At 48.2% G+C, this 22,500-nt stretch overlaps 2 protein-coding genes across 2 annotated transcripts in view; one reads left to right on the top strand and one right to left on the bottom strand.

The window, feature by feature from the left end:
* aldh4a1 (aldehyde dehydrogenase 4 family, member A1) overlaps window positions 1-9,039 on the bottom strand; it is a 13,442-nt gene extending 4,403 nt beyond the window's left edge. Inside the window, exons 1-3 of the mRNA XM_034077388.2 lie at window positions 8,881-9,039; window positions 3,263-3,356; window positions 1,897-1,989 (exon numbers count right to left, since the gene is read on the bottom strand). Coding sequence (XP_033933279.1) covers window positions 1,897-1,989; window positions 3,263-3,356; window positions 8,881-8,921 — 228 coding nt within the window. The 5' untranslated portion in view covers window positions 8,922-9,039. The remainder of the gene's footprint in view (window positions 1-1,896; window positions 1,990-3,262; window positions 3,357-8,880) is intronic.
* Window positions 9,040-13,061: 4,022 nt separating this feature from the next.
* Window positions 13,062-21,947, top strand: LOC117441182 (E3 ubiquitin-protein ligase RNF123-like; the record flags this gene model as incomplete). The annotated part of the gene is made up of 3 exons (XM_034077389.2): window positions 13,062-13,199; window positions 21,277-21,494; window positions 21,860-21,947. Coding segments are annotated over exons 1-3 (311 nt in total), but the record flags the coding sequence as incomplete, so codon positions are not given.
* Window positions 21,948-22,500: the final 553 nt, after the last annotated feature.

Here is a 22,500-nt window from a genome sequence, read left to right as displayed (position 1 = left end):
TCACCACCGCTAAGCTAAAGGTGGCTAATGTTGGGCTATAAAGGAACTACAGCACGGTCACATGACTTCACGTCACCACCGCTAAGCTAAAGGTGGCTAATGTTGGGCTATAAAGGAACTACAGCACGGTCACATGACTTCACGTCACCACCGCTAAGCTAAAGGTGGCTAATGTTGGGCTATAAAGGAACTACAGCACGGTCACATGACTTCACGTCACCACCGCTAAGCTAAAGGAGGCTAATGTTGGGCTATAAAGGAACTACAGCACGGTCACATGACTTCACGTCACCACCGCTAAGCTAAAGGTGGCTAATGTTGGGCTATAAAGGAACTACAGCACGGTCACATGACTTCACGTCACCACCGCTAAGCTAAAGGAGGCTAATGTTGGGCTATAAAGGAACTACAGCACGGTCACATGACTTCACTTCACCACCGCTAAGCTAAAGGTGGCTAATGTTGGGCTATAAAGGAACTACAGCACGGTCACATGACTTCACATCACCACCGCTAAGCTAAAGGAGGCTAATGTTGGGCTATAAAGGAACTACAGCACGGTCACATGACTTCACGTCACCACCGCTAAGCTAAAGGTGGCTAATGTTGGGCTATAAAGGAACTACAGCACGGTCACATGACTTCACGTCACCACCGCTAAGCTAAAGGTGGCTAATGTTGGGCTATAAAGGAACTACAGCACGGTCACATGACTTCACGTCTCCACCGCTAAGCTAAAGGAGGCTAATGTTGGGCTATAAAGGAACTACAGCACGGTCACATGACTTCACGTCACCACCGCTAAGCTAAAGGTGGCTAATGTTGGGCTATAAAGGAACTACAGCACGGTCACATGACTTCACGTCACCACCGCTAAGCTAAAGGTGGCTAATGTTGGGCTATAAAGGAACTACAGCACGGTCACATGACTTCACGTCACCACCGCTAAGCTAAAGGTGGCTAATGTTGGGCTATAAAGGAACTACAGCACGGTCACATGACTTCACGTCACCACCGCTAAGCTAAAGGAGGCTAATGTTGGGCTATAAAGGAACTACAGCACGGTCACATGACTTCACGTCACCACCGCTAAGCTAAAGGTGGCTAATGTTGGGCTATAAAGGAACTACAGCACGGTCACATGACTTCACGTCACCACCGCTAAGCTAAAGGAGGCTAATGTTGGGCTATAAAGGAACTACAGCACGGTCACATGACTTCACTTCACCACCGCTAAGCTAAAGGTGGCTAATGTTGGGCTATAAAGGAACTACAGCACGGTCACATGACTTCACATCACCACCGCTAAGCTAAAGGAGGCTAATGTTGGGCTATAAAGGAACTACAACACGGTCACATGACTTCACGTCACCACCGCTAAGCTAAAGGAGGCTAATGTTGGGCTATAAAGGAACTACAACACGGTCACATGACTTCACGTCACCACCGCTAAGCTAAAGGCGGCTAATGTTGGGCTATAAAGGAACTACAGCACGGTCACATGACTTCACGTCACCACCGCTAAGCTAAAGGTGGCTAATGTTGGGCTATAAAGGCACTACAGCACGGTCACATGACTTCACGTCACCACCGCTAAGCTAAAGGAGGCTAATGTTGGGCTATAAAGGAACTACAGCACGGTCACATGACTTCACTTCACCACCGCTAAGCTAAAGGTGGCTAATGTTGGGCTATAAAGGAACTACAGCACGGTCACATGACTTCACGTCACCACCGCTAAGCTAAAGGAGGCTAACGTTGGGCTATAAAGGAACTAAAGCACGGTCACATGACTTCAACACCGCTAAGCTAAAGGCGGCTAATGTTGGGCTATAAAGGAACTACAGCACGGTCACATGACTTCACATCAGCAGTGATGTGTAGAGCTTCACTCACAGACAGCTGGTATCTGATGTCTTTGGTCCATACGTGTTCGTCTCCCACGACACACGGGATCTCCTCCGTCTTCCCCTTCAGGTCGGCCAGCGTCTGAAACACATCACGAGATGAATATTCAAAGAGTCTTTATTTCAATATAAACACCAGTTAAACTGCCTGGACGCCAGAGAAGCAGACAGACAGGTGTGTGTGTGTGTCTCTGTGTGTGTCTGTCTCTGTGTGTGTGTCTGTCTCCGTGTGTGTGTGTGTGTGTGTGTGTGTGTGTGTGTGTCTCTGTGTGTGTGTGTGTGTGTGTCTCTGTGTGCCTGTCTCCGTGTGTGTGTCTGTCTGTCTGTCTCCGTGTGTGTGTCTGTCTGTCTCCATGTGTCTGTCTCCGTGTGTGTGTGTCTGTCTCCGTGTGTGTGTGTGTGTGTCTCTGTGTGTGCCTGTCTCCGTGTGTGTGTGTGTGTGTGTGTGTGTCTGTCTCCGTGTGTGTGTGTGTGTGTGTGTGTGTGTCTGTCTCCATGTGTCTGTCTCCGTGTGTGTGTGTGTGTGTGTGTGTGTGTGTGTGTCTGTCTCCGTGTGTGTGTGTGTGTGTGTGTGTGTCTGTCTCCGTGTGTGTGTGTGTCTGTCTGTCTCCATGTGTCTGTCTCCGTGTGTGTGTGTGTGTGTGTGTGTGTGTGTGTCTGTCTGTCTCCGTGTGTGTGTCTGTCTCCGTGTGTGTGTGTGTGTGTGTCTCTGTGTGTGCCTGTCTCCGTGTGTGTGTGTGTGTGTGTGTGTGTGTGTGTGTGTGTGTGTCTGTCTCTGTGTGTGTGTCTGTCTCCGTGTGTGTGTGTGTCTGTCTCCATGTGTCTGTCTCCGTGTGTGTGTGTGTGTGTGTGTGTGTGTGTGTCTGTCTCCGTGTCTGTCTCCGTGTTTGTGTGTGTGTCTGTCTCCGTGTCTGTCTGTGTGTGTGTGTGTGTGTGTGTGTGTGTGTGTGTGTGTGTGTGTGTGTGTGTGTGTGTGTGTGTGTCTCTGTCTCTGTGTGTGTGTGTGTGTCTGTCTCTGTGTGTGTGTCTGTGTGTGTGTGTCTCCATGTGTCTGTCTCCGTGTGTGTGTGTATGTGTGTGTCTGTCTCTGTGTGTGTGTGTGTGTGTCTGTCTCCATGTGTCTGTCTCCGTGTGTGTGTGTGTGTGTGTGTGTGTGTCTGTCTCCGTGTTTGTCTGTCTCTCTGTCTGTGTGTGTGTGTGTGTGTGTGTGTGTGTGTGTGTGTGTGTGTGTGTGTGTGTGTGTCTGTCTCTGTGTGTCTCTGTGTGTGTGTGTGTGTGTGTGTGTGTGTGTGTGTGTGTGTCTGTGTGTGTCTCTGTGTGTGTGTGTGTGTGTGTGTGTGTGTGTGTGTGTGTACCCTCAGCAGCTGCTCTCTCTCTTCACTCCCCTCTATGAAGCTGAGGATGGGTTCGTTCTTCACCTCCACGCCTGCAGAGGGCAGCGTCTTCAACCTGCAGACAGGCGGAGATTATCGACCAACAGGAAACTGGTGTGTCCACGGGCACATTTAAACGCACATGTCCGTATGACCATTCACCAAAGGTCAAAGGTTACCTCATGTCACTCTCCATGTTTATATGTATATTCTTCCCACGTGTCCTCCCAGTGTTTCTGTGGCTGCTCTGACCCCTGACCCCCTGACCCCCTGACCCCACCAGAAGCGCCTTTCAAAACGTTGCGGAAGCGGAGCGTCGTGTGCAGCCTCGCATTGTTGTTGATTTTGGAATATTTCCTGGACATGTGTACTTCTACAAGCAGCAGGCTGCGTAGTTACATGGTTTATGTTTGTGTCTGTAAATCGTGTTTGTTGTTGTTATTTCCTATGTTGTTGTGTTGTAGACTACAGACAGTTAGTAATAATTGTAATAACCCCACTAGTCAACCCATTAAACCCAGTATCCAACCCATTAAACCCACTAGTCAACCCATTAAACCCAGTAGTCAACCCATTAAACCCACTAGTCAACCCATTAAACCCACTAGTCAACCCATTAAACCCACTAGTCAACCCATTAAACCCACTAGCCAACCCATTAAACCCACTAGTCAACCCATTAAACCCAGTAGCCAACCCATTAAACCCAGTAGCCAACCCATTAAACCCACTAGTCAACCCATTAAACCCAGTAGCCAACCCATTAAACCCAGTAGTCAACCCATTAAACCCACTAGTCAACCCATTAAACCCAGTAGCCAACCCATTAAACCCAGTAGCCAACCCATTAAACCCAGTAGCCAACCCATTAACCCCACTAGTCAACCCATTAAACCCAGTAGCCAACCCATTAAACCCACTAGTCAACCCATTAAACCCAGTAGCCAACCCATTAAACCCACTAGTCAACCCATTAAACCCAGTAGCCAACCCATTAAACCCAGTAGCCAACCCATTAAACCCAGTAGCCAACCCATTAAACCCAGTAGCCAACCCATTAAACCCAGTAGCCAACCCATTAAACCCACTAGTCAACCCATTAAACCCAGTAGCCAACCCATTAAAACCCAGTAGCCAACCCATTAAAACCCAGTAGCCAACCCATTAAACCCAGTAGCCAACCCATTAAACCCAGTAGCCAACCCATTAACCCCACTAGTCAACCCATTAAACCCAGTAGCCAACCCATTAAACCCACTAGTCAACCCATTAAACCCAGTATCCAACCCATTAACCCCAGTAGCCAACCCATTAAACCCACTAGTCAACCCATTAACCCCAGTAGCCAACCCATTAACCCCACTAGTCAACCCATTAAACCCACTAGTCAACCCATTAAACCCACTAGTCAACCCATTAAACCCAGTAGCCAACCCATTAAACCCAGTAGCCAACCCATTAAACCCAGTAGCCAACCCATTAACCCCACTAGTCAACCCATTAACCCCACTAGTCAACCCATTAAACCCAGTAGCCAACCCATTAAACCCAGTAGCCAACCCATTAAACCCACTAGCCAACCCATTAAACCCAGTAGCCAACCCATTAAACCCAGTAGCCAACCCATTAAACCCAGTAGTCAACCCATTAAACCCACTAGCCAACCCATTAAACCCAGTAGCCAACCCATTAAACCCACTAGTCAACCCATTAAACCCAGTAGCCAACCCATTAAACCCACTAGCCAACCCATTAAACCCAGTAGCCAACCCATTAAACCCAGTATCCAACCCATTAAACCCACTAGTCAACCCATTAAACCCAGTAGCCAACCCATTAAACCCAGTAGCCAACCCATTAAACCCAGTAGTCAACCCATTAAACCCAGTAGCCAACCCATTAAACCCAGTAGTCAACCCATTAAACCCACTAGCCAACCCATTAAACCCAGTAGCCAACCCATTAAACCCACTAGTCAACCCATTAAACCCAGTAGCCAACCCATTAAACCCACTAGTTAACCCATTAAACCCACTAGCCAACCCATTAAACCCAGTAGCCAACCCATTAAACCCACTAGTCAACCCATTAAACCCAGTAGCCAACCCATTAAACCCACTAGCCAACCCATTAAACCCAGTAGCCAACCCATTAAACCCAGTATCCAACCCATTAAACCCAGTAGCCAACCCATTAAACCCACTAGCCAACCCATTAAACCCAGTAGCCAACCCATTAAACCCAGTAGTCAACCCATTAAACCCAGTAGCCAACCCATTAAACCCACTAGTCAACCCATTAAACCCAGTAGCCAACCCATTAAACCCACTAGTCAACCCATTAAACCCAGTAGCCAACCCATTAAACCCAGTAGTCAACCCATTAAACCCACTAGTCAACCCATTAAACCCAGTAGCCAACCCATTAAACCCACTAGCCAACCCATTAAACCCAGTAGCCAACCCATTAAACCCAGTAGTCAACCCATTAAACCCAGTAGCCAACCCATTAAACCCACTAGCCAACCCATTAAACCCAGTAGCCAACCCATTAAACCCACTAGCCAACCCATTAAACCCAGTAGCCAACCCATTAAACCCAGTAGCCAACCCATTAAACCCAGTAGCCAACCCATTAAACCCAGTAGCCAACCCATTAAACCCACTAGTCAACCCATTAAACCCAGTAGCCAACCCATTAAACCCACTAGCCAACCCATTAAACCCAGTAGCCAACCCATTAAACCCAGTAGTCAACCCATTAAACCCAGTAGCCAACCCATTAAACCCAGTAGTCAACCCATTAAACCCAGTAGTCAACCCATTAAACCCAGTAGCCAACCCATTAAACCCAGTAGCCAACCCATTAACCCCAGTAGCCAACCCATTAACCCCAGTAGTCAACCCATTAAACCCAGTAGTCAACCCATTAAACCCAGTAGCCAACCCATTAAACCCACTAGTCAACCCATTAACCCCAGTAGCCAACCCATTAACCCCACTAGTCAACCCATTAACCCCAGTAGCCAACCCATTAAACCCAGTAGCCAACCCATTAACCCCACTAGTCAACCCATTAACCCCACTAGTCAACCCATTAAACCCAGTAGCCAACCCATTAACCCCACTAGTCAACCCATTAAACCCAGTAGCCAACCCATTAAACCCAGTAGCCAACCCATTAAACCCACTAGTCAACCCATTAAACCCAGTAGCCAACCCATTAAACCCACTAGTTAACCCATTAAACCCAGTAGCCAACCCATTAAACCCAGTAGTCAACCCATTAAACCCACTAGCCAACCCATTAAACCCACTAGCCAACCCATTAAACCCAGTAGTCAACCCATTAAACCCACTAGCCAACCCATTAAACCCACTAGTCAACCCATTAAACCCAGTAGCCAACCCATTAAACCCACTAGTCAACCCATTAAACCCACTAGTCAACCCATTAAACCCAGTAGCCAACCCATTAAACCCACTAGTCAACCCATTAAACCCAGTAGCCAACCCATTAAACCCAGTAGCCAACCCATTAAACCCAGTAGCCAACCCATTAAACCCACTAGTCAACCCATTAAACCCAGTAGCCAACCCATTAAACCCACTAGTCAACCCATTAAACCCAGTAGCCAACCCATTAAACCCAGTAGTCAACCCATTAAACCCAGTAGCCAACCCATTAAACCCAGTAGCCAACCCATTAAACCCAGTAGCCAACCCATTAACCCCAGTAGCCAACCCATTAACCCCAGTAGCCAACCCATTAAACCCACTAGTCAACCCATTAAACCCAGTAGCCAACCCATTAAACCCAGTAGCCAACCCATTAACCCCAGTAGCCAACCCATTAACCCCAGTAGCCAACCCATTAACCCCAGTAGTCAACCCATTAACCCCAGTAGCCAACCCATTAAACCCAGTAGCCAACCCATTAACCCAGTAGTCAACCCATTAAACCCAGTAGCCAACCCATTAACCCCAGTAGCAGCACTGACATGGTGAGAAATCCCCCCCCCTGCTGTGACCTTGACTCTGCAGAAGTTAATGATAAATAAGAGAGACAGTGTTTAATATTCAACTGGATCGAGCTGGAGCCAGCAGGGTCGCCGGTTCATGTCCCAGATTAAAATCTGCAGGAAAGGGACGACCCTAAACAGCAGAACAGACCCACTGTTAACTCACTAGTGAACTTTAAAAAGTAAAAACAACCTGCGTCTTTCGTCTAAAGCTAGTTTTTGTTGTATATGAAACACTAATAAATATTAAAGATGAAAAATGGTTGTCGTCAAATAATATTTAATCCTCACTGCAGTTGCATGACTAGTTAGCTCGTGAACATTCAACCTTCCTCTAGTCGAACAAGGTAACTAGTTCATACTCTGAAACCAGGTCACATGTGGCTCCACTGTTGTGCAAAAGGTTCCCGTTATTATTATTATTTACTATTATTACTGCCTCCTGAATCTGTCAGTAGCTCTCAGTAATATATAATGTACCTCTGTTATCGGACTTATTTTATAAACACTGCTGCTGCCTCTATCTACCTGAATGTGTACTTTGGAAACGTGGAATAATAATTATGTGCATGCCCTTTATGTAATTGTATATCATTTGATCTCTTTACTTTAGCTGTAACAATGTAAATGTCCCCTCTGTGTGAATAAAGGAATTCACTGCTCTACCAGTTAAGTAGTATAGATAGATAGATAGATACTTTAATTTTCCTAATTTAGGATTTTTTTCGTCACAGAACCAGAAGAAGTGTTTTCAGACTTTATACAATTCTTAAAATACTTTAAAAAGTGGAAAAGATAATTAACCATTACAAATTAAAGGAAAAAATTAAAAATATGATATCAAATATTCTGGATCATTTAAATAAAAAGTCACCGTTTACAGTTAGTTCAAAATGCTTCTTTGCTCTGACTTCCTGTTCATTTCAGGATCCAATTCCTGGTTTTACTTATTCTTTTTGAATGTGTAAACGATTTGGCACCTTCTCACTTATCCGAGCTCTTAAAGCCACCAGAGCACTGAGGTCTGAAACCCTCTTCCAGGGTTAGGGTCTTCTCAGTCGGGGTCACTAGGGCTGGAAGAGCCTACCTGTTCAGGTGAGAGCTGCACAGTCCCCTGAGCACTGTAAAACTAGATAGTTATCGTGCTTTACTTTATTTATGCTGTAACTTTATTGCTGCTTCTGTTGTATTTATTTTCCTTTATCTATTTGCACCTGTGTATAATTATGTCTTCATTCTTTCATTGATTGTTTTATTTTAAATCTGGAAATCACTGAGGTTGCTTTACATGTGCTATATAAATACACTTGACTAGTTAACCCTTTAAACCCCAGTAGTAGTTAACCAGTGGACGAGGCGGTAGTCTGGTGCCAGGAGTTCATGTTATACATGCTGTTGTATAAATACCTGAGACTAGCAGCTGTTAAAGAGTTAATACTTTATGAACCACCTCTGATCTTGAGTGTTTACGTCAGGTTAGCACTGTTAGCTTAGCATTAGCTAACTGACATCTTGAAGGAGTCTCGTGTGTGTGTGTGTGTGTGCGTGTGTGTGTGTGTGTGTGAGCGTGCGTGCCTACCCCCTCCATGACAGGCTCACAGCCGCCCTCGCGCGCAGCATGTCTCTCTGACAGGTGAGCAGAAAGGTGAAGAAGTAAGTCGGAACACACCTGGGAACTACAGATGTCCGCGGATCGGTACCTGGTCGGATCTCAGGTCAAAGTCTGAGCTGCTTGTGACTCCTGACTGGACAACAGTTACTGTTCCCGGGGAGGGGAGGAGCCGTTTTTAAAAGTCGTATTCCCGGTTATAGTCAACTATTGTTCACTTTAATAATTATTAAATTAATAATTTCTTTAAATATATCCTAATAGAAGGTAATAGGCTTCGTTCTTTTGGTTGAAATATTAATTAAATGTCACGGAAATTGTCATCCATCCCCCTTTCTTCTGAAATGGAACCTTCCACGGGCGGGTCTGTGACGGGCCAATCAGAGAGCAGTAAAATATCCTCAGCCAATCACAGACAAACAAATGGAAGGTCTATTCTTGAGCAGCTTCTGTTAAGCACATTCATTCAGACAGCATGGTGACTTTATAACAGTGTAGTGGTAATTAATGAATAATTAATCTAAATCAACGAGGATTTGAAAAAAATAACCCTCTTTATTATTATTATTAGTAATAATAATAATAAATATTATATAAATACATATAAAAAGATGTACAAATTATTATTATTAAATCCTCGTTTTTCAAATGTATTTATGAATTGAGCATAATTGGATCTCCTGACGGCATCTGAACAATAAAGATTAACACTATATATTTCCTTATTTATTTTCGTTAAGAAGAGACACCTCAGGCAAAACATGTTTTCAATACACTGCTCACCAAAAGTACAACATCATTAGAATATTTAAACATAACATGTGAGAAAACGTATCATATCAAACATATCATATATATCATTCTGAAATCAATCAATCAATCAATGTTTATTTATATGAAATGGACCAATCTGCACAATCACTACTTTAACTATATTTTGACCAGATCTGAGTACTTCTACTTTTAATCAAGTACAAGATCTAATTATTTCTACTTTTACTCAAGTACAAGATCTGAATACTACTACTTTTACTCACGTACAAGATCTGAGTAATACTACTTTTACTCAAGTAAGATCTGAGTACTTCTACTTTTACTCAAGAACACGATCTGAGTACTTCTACTTTTACTCAAGTAAGATCTGAGTACTTCTACTTTTACTCAAGTACAAGATCTAATTATTTCTACTTTTACTCAAGTACAAGATCTGAATACTTCTACTTTTACTCAAGAACACGATCTGAGTACTTCTACTTTTACTCAAGTACAAGATCTGAGTACTTCTACTTTTACTCAAGTACAAGACCTGAGTACTTCTACTTTTACTCAAGTACAAGATCTGAGTTCTACTTTTACTCAAGTACAGGATCTGAGTACTTCTACTTTTACTCAAGTACAAGATCTGAATACTTCTCCCCCCTCTGGTACTTTGTTAGACTTTTAGCCACTGGGATAAATAAAGATTTCTGATTTTACGTTTCGCGTTTTTCAGCGCCGCTCCTAACTGTGTACCTCGTGGCGCTCCGTAGTTTAGAGGCGTTGACTGTTGTGGTAAAAAATAAAAACAGCTCTTCTTTCATCGCGACAGAAAAAACACCTCCTATCTTTATTCGTATATATTATACAGAACAACCGCCGCAGGAGAAACCAGAGAAGGTAGGGTTTCAGTTAGCAGGCTAGCTGCTGTTAGCAACACAACAGTCTGTTTCTGTCAGGGAGCCATTAGCATGCTAGTTGCTGTTAGCAACACAACAGTCTATTTCTGTCGGGGAGCCGTTAGCATGCTAGCTGCCGTTAGCAACACAACAGTATGTTTCTGTCGGGGAGCCGTTAGCATGCTAGCTGCCGTTAGCAACACAACAGTCTGTTTCTGTCGGGTAGCCGTTAGCATGCTAGCTCCATGTAGCCCCTCAGCTCTGAGATGCTTCACAGTCACTGAAATGACCTCCTTTCAGATGTTTAAACACGTCTACTTCTGTTACCTCTACGTGTTGTTGATGAATCACAAAACACTACGTTTGTATTTATTTACTGTTTAGTTGCTGGGAGAATGTGTTTGTTCATCATGGCCTCTCTGTGGGCAGTGTTTATGTTTAGACTGGATCAACTGACATGTCTTCATCCAGGATAAACAATCTCCTTTAAAGGGGTCCTAACATATAGCACAAACAGCAAGGCAGTAACAAGTCAACAACAACAAACACAACACAACCACGTCACAACCCAATATTTAGTAACCAGGGTATGTCCACAGAGATGTTATGAACAAATACATTTACATAGAAATGCAAGCATAGTGTTTTGTACGTTTTCATTAGAAAATAGCAGGAATGAATGTCCAATATACCCTCCTGCACTATACCATCATACTTATCCACGTGTTTGTTATTTTAACTTATTGTGTTCTTTTATTAACCCCATGAGTCCACGTGTGTCACATCTGATATATAAAAATACACAACAAGTGGAAATTGAGGGGGAATCCCATAAGTTGAAGACATTTTCTGTCACTCTGCCACCTATAACGTTTTTCCTCCGGAGACGTCGCGAAGAGACGGAGCGGCTCCACCTGTTGCTGCCTGCGATCTGCGGAGGCCTGCTCCCACCTGTAGAGGACGGCTGCACCGGAGAGGTTTTTACCCCGGAGTCGTCGCGGAGAGACGGAGTGGATCCACGCTTCGGGCTTGGCCTGCTTCCACCGGGCGTGTGCTGCTGTACGGAGGAGGATTTTACCACCGCTGGGGCCTGCTTTCAGCTGTCCTGGTTCTGCTGTCGCAGAGGCCTGCTCCCACCTGTCCTGGTTCTGCTGTTGCAGAGGCCTGCTTTCACCTGTCCTGGTTCTGCTGTTGCAGAGGCCTGCTTTCACCTGTCCTGGTTCTGCTGTCGCAGAGGCCTGCTTTCACCTGTCCTGGTTCTGCTGTTGCAGAGGCCTGCTTTCACCTGTCCTGGTTCTGCTGTCGCAGAGGCCTGCTTTCACCTGTCCTGGTTCTGCTGTTGCAGAGGCCTGCTCCCACCTGTCCTGGTTCTGCTGTCGCAGAGGCCTGCTCCCACCTGTCCTGGTTCTGCTGTCGCAGAGGCCTGCTCCCACCTGTCCTGGTTCTGCTGTCGCAGAGGCCTGCTCCCACCTGTCCTGGTTCTGCTGTCGCAGAGGCCTGCTCCCACCTGTCCTGGTTCTGCTGTCGCAGAGGCCTGCTTTCACCTGTCCTGGTTCTGCTGTCGCAGAGGCCTGCTTTCACCTGTCCTGGTTCTGCTGTCGCAGAGGCCTGCTTTCACCTGTCCTGGTTCTGCTGTCGCAGAGGCCTGCTTTCACCTGTCCTGGTTCTGCTGTTGCAGAGGCCTGCTTTCACCTGTCCTGGTTCTGCTGTCGCAGAGGCCTGCTTTCACCTGTCCTGGTTCTGCTGTTGCAGAGGCCTGCTTTCACCTGTCCTGGTTCTGCTGTCGCAGAGGCCTGCTTTCACCTGTCCTGGTTCTGCTGTCGCAGAGGCCTGCTCCCACCTGTCCTGGTTCTGCTGTCGCAGAGGCCTGCTCCCACCTGTCCTGGTTCTGCTGTCGCAGAGGCCTGCTCCCACCTGTCCTGGTTCTGCTGTCGCAGAGGCCTGCTCCCACCTGTCCTGGTTCTGCTGTCGCAGAGGCCTGCTCCCACCTGTCCTGGTTCTGCTGTCGCAGAGGCCTGCTTTCACCTGTCCTGGTTCTGCTGTCGCAGAGGCCTGCTTTCACCTGTCCTGGTTCTGCTGTCGCAGAGGCCTGCTCCCACCTGTCCTGGTTCTGCTGTTGCAGAGGCCTGCTTTCACCTGTCCTGGTTCTGCTGTCGCAGAGGCCTGCTCCCACCTGTCCTGGTTCTGCTGTCGCAGAGGCCTGCTCCCACCTGTCCTGGTTCTGCTGTTGCAGAGGCCTGCTTTCACCCCGGGGATACCACGGAGGGACCGGAGCGCTTCCACGCTGCTGTTTTCGCCTGTCCTTTGCTGCTGTGCTGATTTTGCTCCAGGAACATCGGATGCTATCTGCTGGTCTGGGAGAATGGCCCATATCAGATTCTGCTCTGCCTGTTAACTGTTCTGGACGATGAGAAGATCTCTAGTCATCCTGAGGAGTCGACTGGACTCAGGTCTGTTCTGCCCCGCAGTGGGCATCCCCTGCAAAGGTTCGGATGTGTTGCCTTGTCACAGACAATCTGCTCGACACAATATGTTTGTCTTTTTTGTTTTCCTGCGATGATGGTTCTTCAGGACTGCTTCTTCAGCTCCAATCACACTCTCGCAGACTGTTCCGGTGTCTCTAAATTAGATGAGGTGTGTGTGTGTGTGTGTGTGTGTGTGTGTGTGTGTGTGTGTGTGTGTGTGTGTGTGTGTGTGTGTGTGTGTGTGTGTGTGTGTGTGTGTGTGTGTGTGTGTGTGTGTGTGTGTGTGTGTGTGTGTGTCGCTTAAGAGGAAAAGATGCCTGGTTTTGTTGTTGTTATTACTGTCAGGAAATGTCCACCCTAACCCTGGTCCGCCCAGTAGTCGTAGTCAGGTCTACTCCTGCTGATCCTAAAGCTAGGTCTGGGCTGGGTCTCATCCACTTGAAAGTGCGCAGTCTGTCAGGTAAACTAGATGCTGTCCGTATCTGGGCTCGACTGACGCTGACGTCATTGTTTTATCTGAAACATGGCTAAACAAGTCTGTCTGGCCTCTGACGTCGCCTTAAATGGTTTCAATGTGTATCGTACCGCCCGGCCTGATGAAGGCGGTGCCGTTGCCATGTATGTTCAGAATAAGTTCAGTGTAACCACATTAGTTTCCAAATCCATCAGGAAGCAATTTGAATGTTTAGCCTTAAATATAGAAGTGGCAAAGGGTCAAAGGTCATGGTGGTGGGCTGCTACAGACCCCCCTCAGCTGGCAAAGGGTCAAAGGTCATGGTGGTGGGCTGCTACAGACCCCCCTCAGCTGGCAAAGGGTCAAAGGTCATGGTGGTGGGCTGCTACAGACCCCCCTCATCTGGCAAAGGGTCACAGGTCATGGTGGTGGGCAGCTACAGACCCCCCTCAGCTGGCAAAGGGTCAAAGGTCATGGTGGTGGGCCGCTACAGACCCCCCTCAGCTGGCAAAGGGTCAAAGGTCATGGTGGTGGGCTGTTACAGACCCCCCTCAGCTGGCAAAGGGTCAAAGGTCATGGTGGTGGGCCGCTACAGACCCCCCTCAGCTGGCAAAGGGTCAAAGGTCATGGTGGTGGGCTGCTACAGACCCCCCTCAGCTGGCAAAGGGTCACAGGTCATGGTGGTGGGCTGCTACAGACCCCCCTCAGCTGGCAAAGGGTCACAGGTCATGGTGTTGGGCTGCTACAGACCCCCCTCAGCTGGCAAAGGGTCAAAGGTCATGGTGGTGGGCTGCTACAGACCCCCCTCAGCTGGCAAAGACTCCTTGTCTTCACTAGCTAATCTTTTATCACAGCTAGACTACAAGGACATAGAGCTGCTTGGAGGTTTGAGCTGGGACTGGTTAGCTGCAGAGTCAGAGGATTTAAAAACCTTTGTATCTCTCTGAATGTTACTCAGAGTGTGGACAGTCCTACTCGCCCTCACATCAAGTCCCTAATAAATCCTCCCTAATTATCTCACTCTAACTAATGCTCCCATAAATACTCCTCTGTGGCAGTATTAGAGAATGATCTGAGCGATCTCTGAGCTGTAGCCACAATCAGGGACACTAAGGTCCAAAAGGTTAAACCTCGCATCCTCATCAAGAGAGACATGAACACTTTGTGGAGCAGGTTCATGATCTGTTTGGGTTTGATTGGGAAACATCGATCTGTGTGCTGATGTAGAAACCGCATGGTCTTATTTCTATCTTGGTTTTATGGAGATCATTGATAGACATGCACCCTGCGTACGTTCAGAGTGAAGGGACGAGACACTCCCTGGCTCTCTGCTGAGCTGTCCAGTGTCCTTCATGAGAGAAACAAGGCCTGGTTCTCTGCTGAGCTGTCCAGTGTCCTTCATGAGAGAAACAAGGCCTGGTTCTCTGCTGAGCTGTCCAGTGTCCTTCATGAGAGAAACAAGGCCTGGTTCTCTGCTGAGCTGTCCAGTGTCCTTCATGAGAGAAACCAGGCCTGGTTCTCTGCTGAGCTGTCCAGTGTCCTTCATGAGAGAAACAAGGCCTGGTTCTCTGCTGAGCTGTCCAGTGTCCTTCATGAGAGAAACCAGGCCTGGTTCCTGTTGAGCTGTCCAGTGTCCTTCATGAGAGAAACAAGGCCTGGTTCTCTGCTGAGCTGTCCAGTGTCCTTCATGAGAGAAACCAGGCCTGGTTCTCTGCTGAGCTGTCCAGTGTCCTTCATGAGAGAAACAAGGCCTGGTTCTCTGCTGAGCTGTCCAGTGTCCTTCATGAGAGAAACAAGGCCTGGTTCCTGCTGAGCTGTCCAGTGTCCTTCATGAGAGAAACCAGGCCTGGTTCTCTGCTGAGCTGTCCAGTCTCCTTCATGAGAGAAACAAGGCCTGGTTCTCTGCTGAGCTGTCCAGTGTCCTTCATGAGAGAAACAAGGCCTGGTTCCTGCTGAGCTGTCCAGTGTCCTTCATGAGAGAAACCAGGCCTGGTTCTCTGCTGAGCTGTCCAGTCTCCTTCATGAGAGAAACAAGGCCTGGTTCTCTGCTGAGCTGTCCAGTGTCCTTCATGAGAGAAACAAGGCCTGGTTCTCTGCTGAGCTGTCCAGTGTCCTTCATGAGAGGAACCAGGCCTGGTTCCTGTTGAGCTGTCCAGTGTCCTTCATGAGAGAAACAAGGCCTGGTTCTCTGCTGAGCTGTCCAGTGTCCTTCATGAGAGAAACCAGGCCTGGTTCTCTGCTGAGCTGTCCAGTGTCCTTCATGAGAGAAACAAGGCCTGGTTCTCTGCTGAGCTGTCCAGTGTCCTTCATGAGAGAAACAAGGCCTGGTTCCTGCTGAGCTGTCCAGTGTCCTTCATGAGAGAAACCAGGCCTGGTTCTCTGCTGAGCTGTCCAGTCTCCTTCATGAGAGAAACAAGGCCTGGTTCTCTGCTGAGCTGTCCAGTGTCCTTCATGAGAGAAACAAGGCCTGGTTCCTGCTGAGCTGTCCAGTGTCCTTCATGAGAGAAACCAGGCCTGGTTCTCTGCTGAGCTGTCCAGTCTCCTTCATGAGAGAAACAAGGCCTGGTTCTCTGCTGAGCTGTCCAGTGTCCTTCATGAGAGAAACAAGGCCTGGTTCTCTGCTGAGCTGTCCAGTCTCCTTCATGAGAGAAACCAGGCCTGGTTCTCTGCTGAGCTGTCCAGTGTCCTTCATGAGAGAAACCAGGCCTGGTTCCTGCTGAGCTGTCCAGTGTCCTTCATGAGAGAAACCAGGCCTGGTTCTCTGCTGAGCTGTCCAGTGTCCTTCATGAGAGGAACAAGGCCTGGTTCCTGCTGAGCTGTCCAGTGTCCTTCATGAGAGGAACAAGGCCTGGTTCCTGCTGAGCTGTCCAGTGTCCTTCATGAGAGGAACAAGGCCTGGTTCCTGCTGAGCTGTCCAGTGTCCTTCATGAGAGGAACAAGGCCTGGGCAAAGGCTAGGAGATCAGGCTCAGAGGTAGAATGGCTGCGTTCAGGCAGCTAAGGAATAGCTTCACATCGCAAATAAAAAGTGCTAAATCAAAGTACTATCTGTCAGTTACCACAAAGAATCTCAATAATCCTGGGACATTTTGGAAAGCCATTAAATCGTTATCCACCGGCGATATCCGTAATGAGCTCCTCCGTGCCTCACCACAGCACCTGGCTCTCTGTCGGACAGGGCTCTATGCTCAGCTGCTTTAATGAGCTCCTCCGTGCCTCACCACAGCACCTGGCTCTCTGTCGGACAGGGCTCTATGCTCAGCTGCTTTAATGAGCTCCTCTGTGCCTCACCACAGCACCTGGCTCTCTGTCGGACAGGGCTCTATGCTCAGCTGCTTTAATGAGCTCCTCTGTGCCTCACCACAGCACCTGGCTCTCTGTCGGACAGGGCTCTATGCTCAGCTGCTTTAATGAGCACTGTGTGTCCTGTGGTTCTCTATTTGATTCTGTCACTAATGGCGCGTTTCCACTGCAGGCCTCGCTCGGTTTGGTTAGGCCTTATTCGGCCCGGCTCACTTTAATGCTGCGCTTCCATTACAGTTTAGGAACTGGGGCAGTTACTATAGTAACGCAGTGTAGGCGGAGCCGTGACGCCATCTTCAATGAGAGCCCCAGAAAAACAACACAGGCGTTAGCCGTTAGCCCTCAGAGCTACAGCTCCTCAGATCTGTTCAGAAACCAGACAGAAGAGAAACCAGTCCAAACCACAGCCTGCCTGAGTCATGGAGAACACAGTCGCTGCTTTATTTATGTCTGCAGGCCGTTGCTGTGAGTGTGGACGGTCGGAGCATATATAACGTTAGCTTAGCCCATCTCCATTCAGAAAACACGCATTTTACATTACATTGCATTTAGCTGACGCTTTTATCCAAAGCGACTCACAATAAGTACATTCGACCAGGAAGACACAACCTTGAAGAAAACAGAATCATAAAGTACATCAGGTTTCATAGAGCCAAGTATTTCAAGTGCTGCTCAGCTGGCTTTAGAGGAGCCAGTCCTTTGTTAGTATATAAGTGCTCTGTTAGCAGTTCTATCCTCGAGGTGGAGTCGAAGGAGATGAGTTTCAGTCTGGAAGGTGTGTGAGCTTTCTGCTGTCCTGATGTCAATGGGAGCTCGTTCCACCATCTTGGAGACAATGGAAAATGGAATTGTAAAAGGTTTCTCTGCCGTCTGTCTGCAGACTCAAAGCATTAACTCATGGTTTCACTAACCGGTATCAGTGTGTTGTTACTTCATCATTTAGAAACGTGTATTACAATTACATCACGGTCACATATGTTCATCTTGTTGGAGTTGTAGCCCCCTTGCCAGCGATTCTCTCTCTAGTTTAGCATGCTCAGCCCGACTCAGCCTGGTTGTTTCTGGCCCTAGAACCACGGTTTTAAAAAAGGTGAAAAAGTCGCCCCGGCCAAAACTAGGCCAAGTGGAAACGCAACCAAAAACGGGCCCCGCACGGCTCGGCACGCTTAAAGTCTTCAGTGTTGATTGACACTTCAGTAATAGCCTATCAGATAGCGCTGTGGGCGGGACATTGCTCGTGTACAGAGAGTGGTGACTGCAGACAGAGAAACGGCCGCATCAGAGCCAAAGTGTTATCGGCAATTTTATAAAAAAAAAGGCCGATACCGATAATCGGTCAAATGATGAATATCGGCCCCGATAATCGGCCTGGCCGATAATCGGTCGACCCCTAGTCTTTTATACTGATAACGAGTTTAAACAGGTTCCATGAATACAGTTAACGAGTGGAGGACAGAGGAGGCTCTTATAGAAGAAGCCCTCCCTTCCTCTGACTCGTTCCAACTCCTGCCTCCAAACTCTGCTGCAGAAACTCTCCTCTCTACTCTCTCATCCTCTCTGGACTCTCTCTCTCCTCTCTCTCTACTCTCTCTGTCCTCTCACATCTCGGCAGGCTCGTCAGTCCCCTCCTGCTCCCTGGCTAGATGACGCACTGCGTGCTAATAGAACCGTCCTTCGGGCAGCAGAGCGGAAACGGTGGAAATCCAAACACCGCGACGACCTCCTAACCTATCAGGCTCTCCTCTCCTCTTTCTCTGCTTCGATCTCTCAGACAAAAAGCACTTTCTTTCAAGATAAGATCCAATCTTCCTATTCCAATCCCAATCAACTATTTCCCATCTTCTCCACCCTCCTGGACCCCCCCAAAGCCCCTTCCCCCTCCTCCCTCCTGGACCCCCCCAAAGACCTTCCTCCCTCCTCCCTCCTGGACCCCCCTAAAGCCCCTCCCCCCTCCTCCCTCCTGGACCCCCCCAAAGACCCTCCTCCCTCCTGGACCCCCCTAAAGCCCCTCCCCCCTCCTCCCTCCTGGATCCCCCTAAAGCCCCTCCCCCCTCCTCCCTCCTGGACCCCCCTAAAGCCCCTCCTCCCTCCTGGACCCCCCCAAAGACCCTCCTCCCTCCTGGACCCCCCTAAAGCCCCTCCCCCCCCCTCCCTCCTGGACCCCCCTAAAGCCCCTCCCCTCTCCTCCCTCCTGGACCCTCCCAAAGCCCCTTCCCCCTCCTCCCTTCTGTCAAGCGACTTTGTTAACCACTTTGAAAAAAAGGTTGATGATATTCGCTCTTCTTCTTCTGACTCCCCCCTACTCACCGCTGGGTCTCCAGACCCTCCTTCCACCCACACACTGACCTCCTTCTCCCCTCTCTCTCCAAGTGAGGTTCTTACCCTCGTTACCTCTACCCGCCCTACCACCTGTCCTCTGGACCCTATCCCTTCAAACCTCCTTCAGACTATCGCTCCTGATATTCTACCGTTTCTCACCCACTTCATCAACACTTCCCTAACTTCTGGTCACTTTCCACACACTCTCAAGGAGGCGAGAGTAAACCCTCTCCTAAAGAAACCCACTCTCAACCCGTCTGATGTTATAAACTACAGGCCTGTCTCTCTCCTCCCGTTCCTGTCTAAAACACTTGAACGCTGTCTTTAAACAACTCTCCTGCTCTCTCCATCAGAACAACCTTCTGGATCCGCACCAGTCTGGTTTCAAGGCAGGTCACTCCACAGAAACTGCTCTCATTGCTGTCTCTGAGGAACTGCACACGGCTAAAGCAGCCTCCCTCTCCTCTGTCCTCATCCTGTTGGACCTGTCTGCTGCATTCGACACGGTGAACCATCAGATCCTCCTTCAGGCTCTGCACTTTCCCTCCTCACCTCATACCTCAAAGACCGCACCTACAGGGTAACTTGGAGAGGGTCCGAGTCCGACCCTTGTCAATTAACTACAGGGGTCCCTCAGGGCTCTGTTCTTGGTCCCCTCCTCTTCTCCTTGTACACAAACTCGCTCGGATCTGTCATTAGCCCGCATGGTTTTTCATACCACTGCTACGCTGATGACACCCAATGAGTCCTGCCCTTCCCCCGCTCAGAGACCCAGGTCGTCGCTCGCATCTCTGCTCGTCTAGCTGACATCTCTCGTGGATGTCTGCTCACCACCTCAAGCTCAACCTGGACAAAACTGAACTGCTTTTCCTTCCTGGAAAAGATTGTCCCACTCTTGACCTGACCATCAACATCGGCCCCTCTGTTGTTTCCCCGACTCAGACTGCAAGGACTCTGGGTGAGACCCTAGATAACAACCTGTCCTTCACTGCAAACATCGCTGCTGCAACCCGCTGCTGCAGATACACGCTCTACAGCATCAGGAGGACGCGTCCCCAGCTGACCCAGAGAGCCAGCAGGTTCTGGTCCAGGCTCTCGTCACCTCACGCCTAGACTACTGCAGCTCCCTCCTGGCTGGTCTGCCTGCATGTGCCCTCCGACCTCTGCAGCTCATCCAGAATGCAGCGGCTCGCCTGGTCTTCAACCTTCCTGAATGTCCCCACGCCACGCCGCTCCTCCGCTCCCTCCACTGGCTTCCGGTAACTGCTAGAATCCACTTCAAGACCCTGGTACTTGCGTACCATGCTGCGAATGGATCTGGCCCTTCCTACATCCAGGACATGGTTAAACCGTGCACCCCAGCACGTGCACTCCGCTCTGCATCAGCCAGACGACTCGCTGCTCCCTCGCTGCGAGGGGGACCCAAGTTCCATCAGCAGAAACACGTGGGTTTGCTGTCCTGGCTCCAAGATGGTGGAACGAGCTCCCTGACATCAGGACAGCAGAAAGCTCACACACCTTCCAGACTGAAACTCATCTCCTTCGACTCCACCTCGAGGATAGAACTACTAACAAAGCACTTATATACTAACAAAGGACTGGCTTCTCTAAAGCCAGTTGAGTAGCACTTGAAATGTTTGGCTCTGTGAAACCTGATGTACTTTATGATTCTGTTTTCTTCAAGGTTGCGTCTTCCTGGTCGAATGTACTTATTGTAAGTCGCTTTGGATAAAAGCGTCAGCTAAATGCAATGTAATGTAATGTAATAAAAGTTACAGGTCTGTGAGAGCCAGACATCTTGTTTGTTAGTAGGTGACCAAATACTTATTTTACCGAGGAATTTACCAATTAATTCATTAAAAATCCTACAATGTGATTTCCTGGATTCTTTCCCCCCATCCTGTCTCAGAGTTGAAGTGTACCTAGGATGAACATTACAGGCCTCTCGTCTTTTTAAGTGGGAGAACTTGCACAATTGGTGGCTGACTAAATACTTTTTTGCCCCACTGTATATATATTATTCTGAAATGGACCAATCTGCACAACGACTACTTTTACTGTCGCTACTTTCACTATATTTTGATGAGAATACTTTCTACTTTCACTTGAGGAACATTTTGAATGCAGGACTTTTACTGTAACAGAGTATTCCTACACTCTGGTGTCTCCAGGCGTCTCCAGGTGTCTCCAGGCGTCTCCAGTTGTCCGTCTCCAGTTGTCTCCAGCTGTCCGTGTCCAGGCGTCTCCAGGAGTCCGTCTCCAGTTGTCTCCAGCTGTCCGTGTCCAGGCGTCTCCAGGTGGGACAGTATGAGCTCTAAAGGCGGCGGCACGGCTTTGACGCGCCGTAACTACAGACTGGCTTCAGACACGGACAAACCCAGATCTACAGGCGAGTGATACTCAATCAAATGCACTTAATCGATGTATTTCTAACAAAACTGTCACATCCAAGTTTCACCTGTCTTTATAAAAGTGCTGTAATGAGATCTAGAGAAGACACACAACACACTTTGTCCCATTCAGAGTTCATTACATCAAGCTGCTTCACGTTCAGAGGCTTTATCTACCTGTTGTGAACCTAATAATATAATCAGTCATTATGAAACATTCTCCAGATTATTACCGAGAAATTATGCAACTATGTCTTTGTTTTAAGTTGAATGTTGTAGTTAATTTACATCCCGAGTATGTGCTCATGAAGCTCTTTAGACTCCGGTAGTTGTTTCTGATTGAGTCTCTCTCTCTTTCTGTCAGGCATCGTGAACGAGAAGCTTCTGAGTGACTACCTGCACCATGTGTTCCCCCCCTCCACCAATCAGGCCCCTGCTCTGGCCTCCCTCAGGTAACTCCGCCCCCCTCCTCTCAGCACACCTGTGATTAAACATGCTATGACAGGAAGTGCGACTGATGGCAAACAAAAAAAACTAAGGCTGCAGTCGAATAGTCCAAAAATCAGCTCCTAAATTCTAACCCTATCGTCTATTCCTTGACCTCTGAGTGAAAGGTCACGGGGTTAAGGGATAGTGGACAGGAGAATTCAAAAGGACTTAGGAGAAGAGACTGCGATACTTTAGAGAATCGACTGCACTTTCACTATCCGACGTGTTTATGATGCGCCAGCGGACGTCCTTGCTGTGTGCGTCTGCTGCTGTGGGGAAACCATGGAAACCACAGTTTTCTATACAGCGGACTACAACATGGATGCTCAATAAGAACGAGGGACTGCTGTGAACTCATCTAGAGACTCTGCACCGTGCTCTGATGCTGCTGCTTTGGGTTGCTTTTAGGGTGGGTGTGTGTGACCCTGACCTCCTTAAGCCAACCAGATTCATGTTACCCCCAGTCTCTCCACACACACACACACACACGCACACGCACACGCACACGGTAGCATG

The sequence above is a fragment of the Pseudochaenichthys georgianus genome, unplaced genomic scaffold (assembly GCF_902827115.2).
Source record: "Pseudochaenichthys georgianus unplaced genomic scaffold, fPseGeo1.2 scaffold_1549_arrow_ctg1, whole genome shotgun sequence".
In the NCBI taxonomy this organism is placed as follows: Eukaryota; Metazoa; Chordata; class Actinopteri; order Perciformes; family Channichthyidae; genus Pseudochaenichthys; species Pseudochaenichthys georgianus.
The sequence above is the reverse complement of the archived record's forward strand: the minus strand, read 5'-3'. Positions and strand labels throughout refer to the sequence as shown.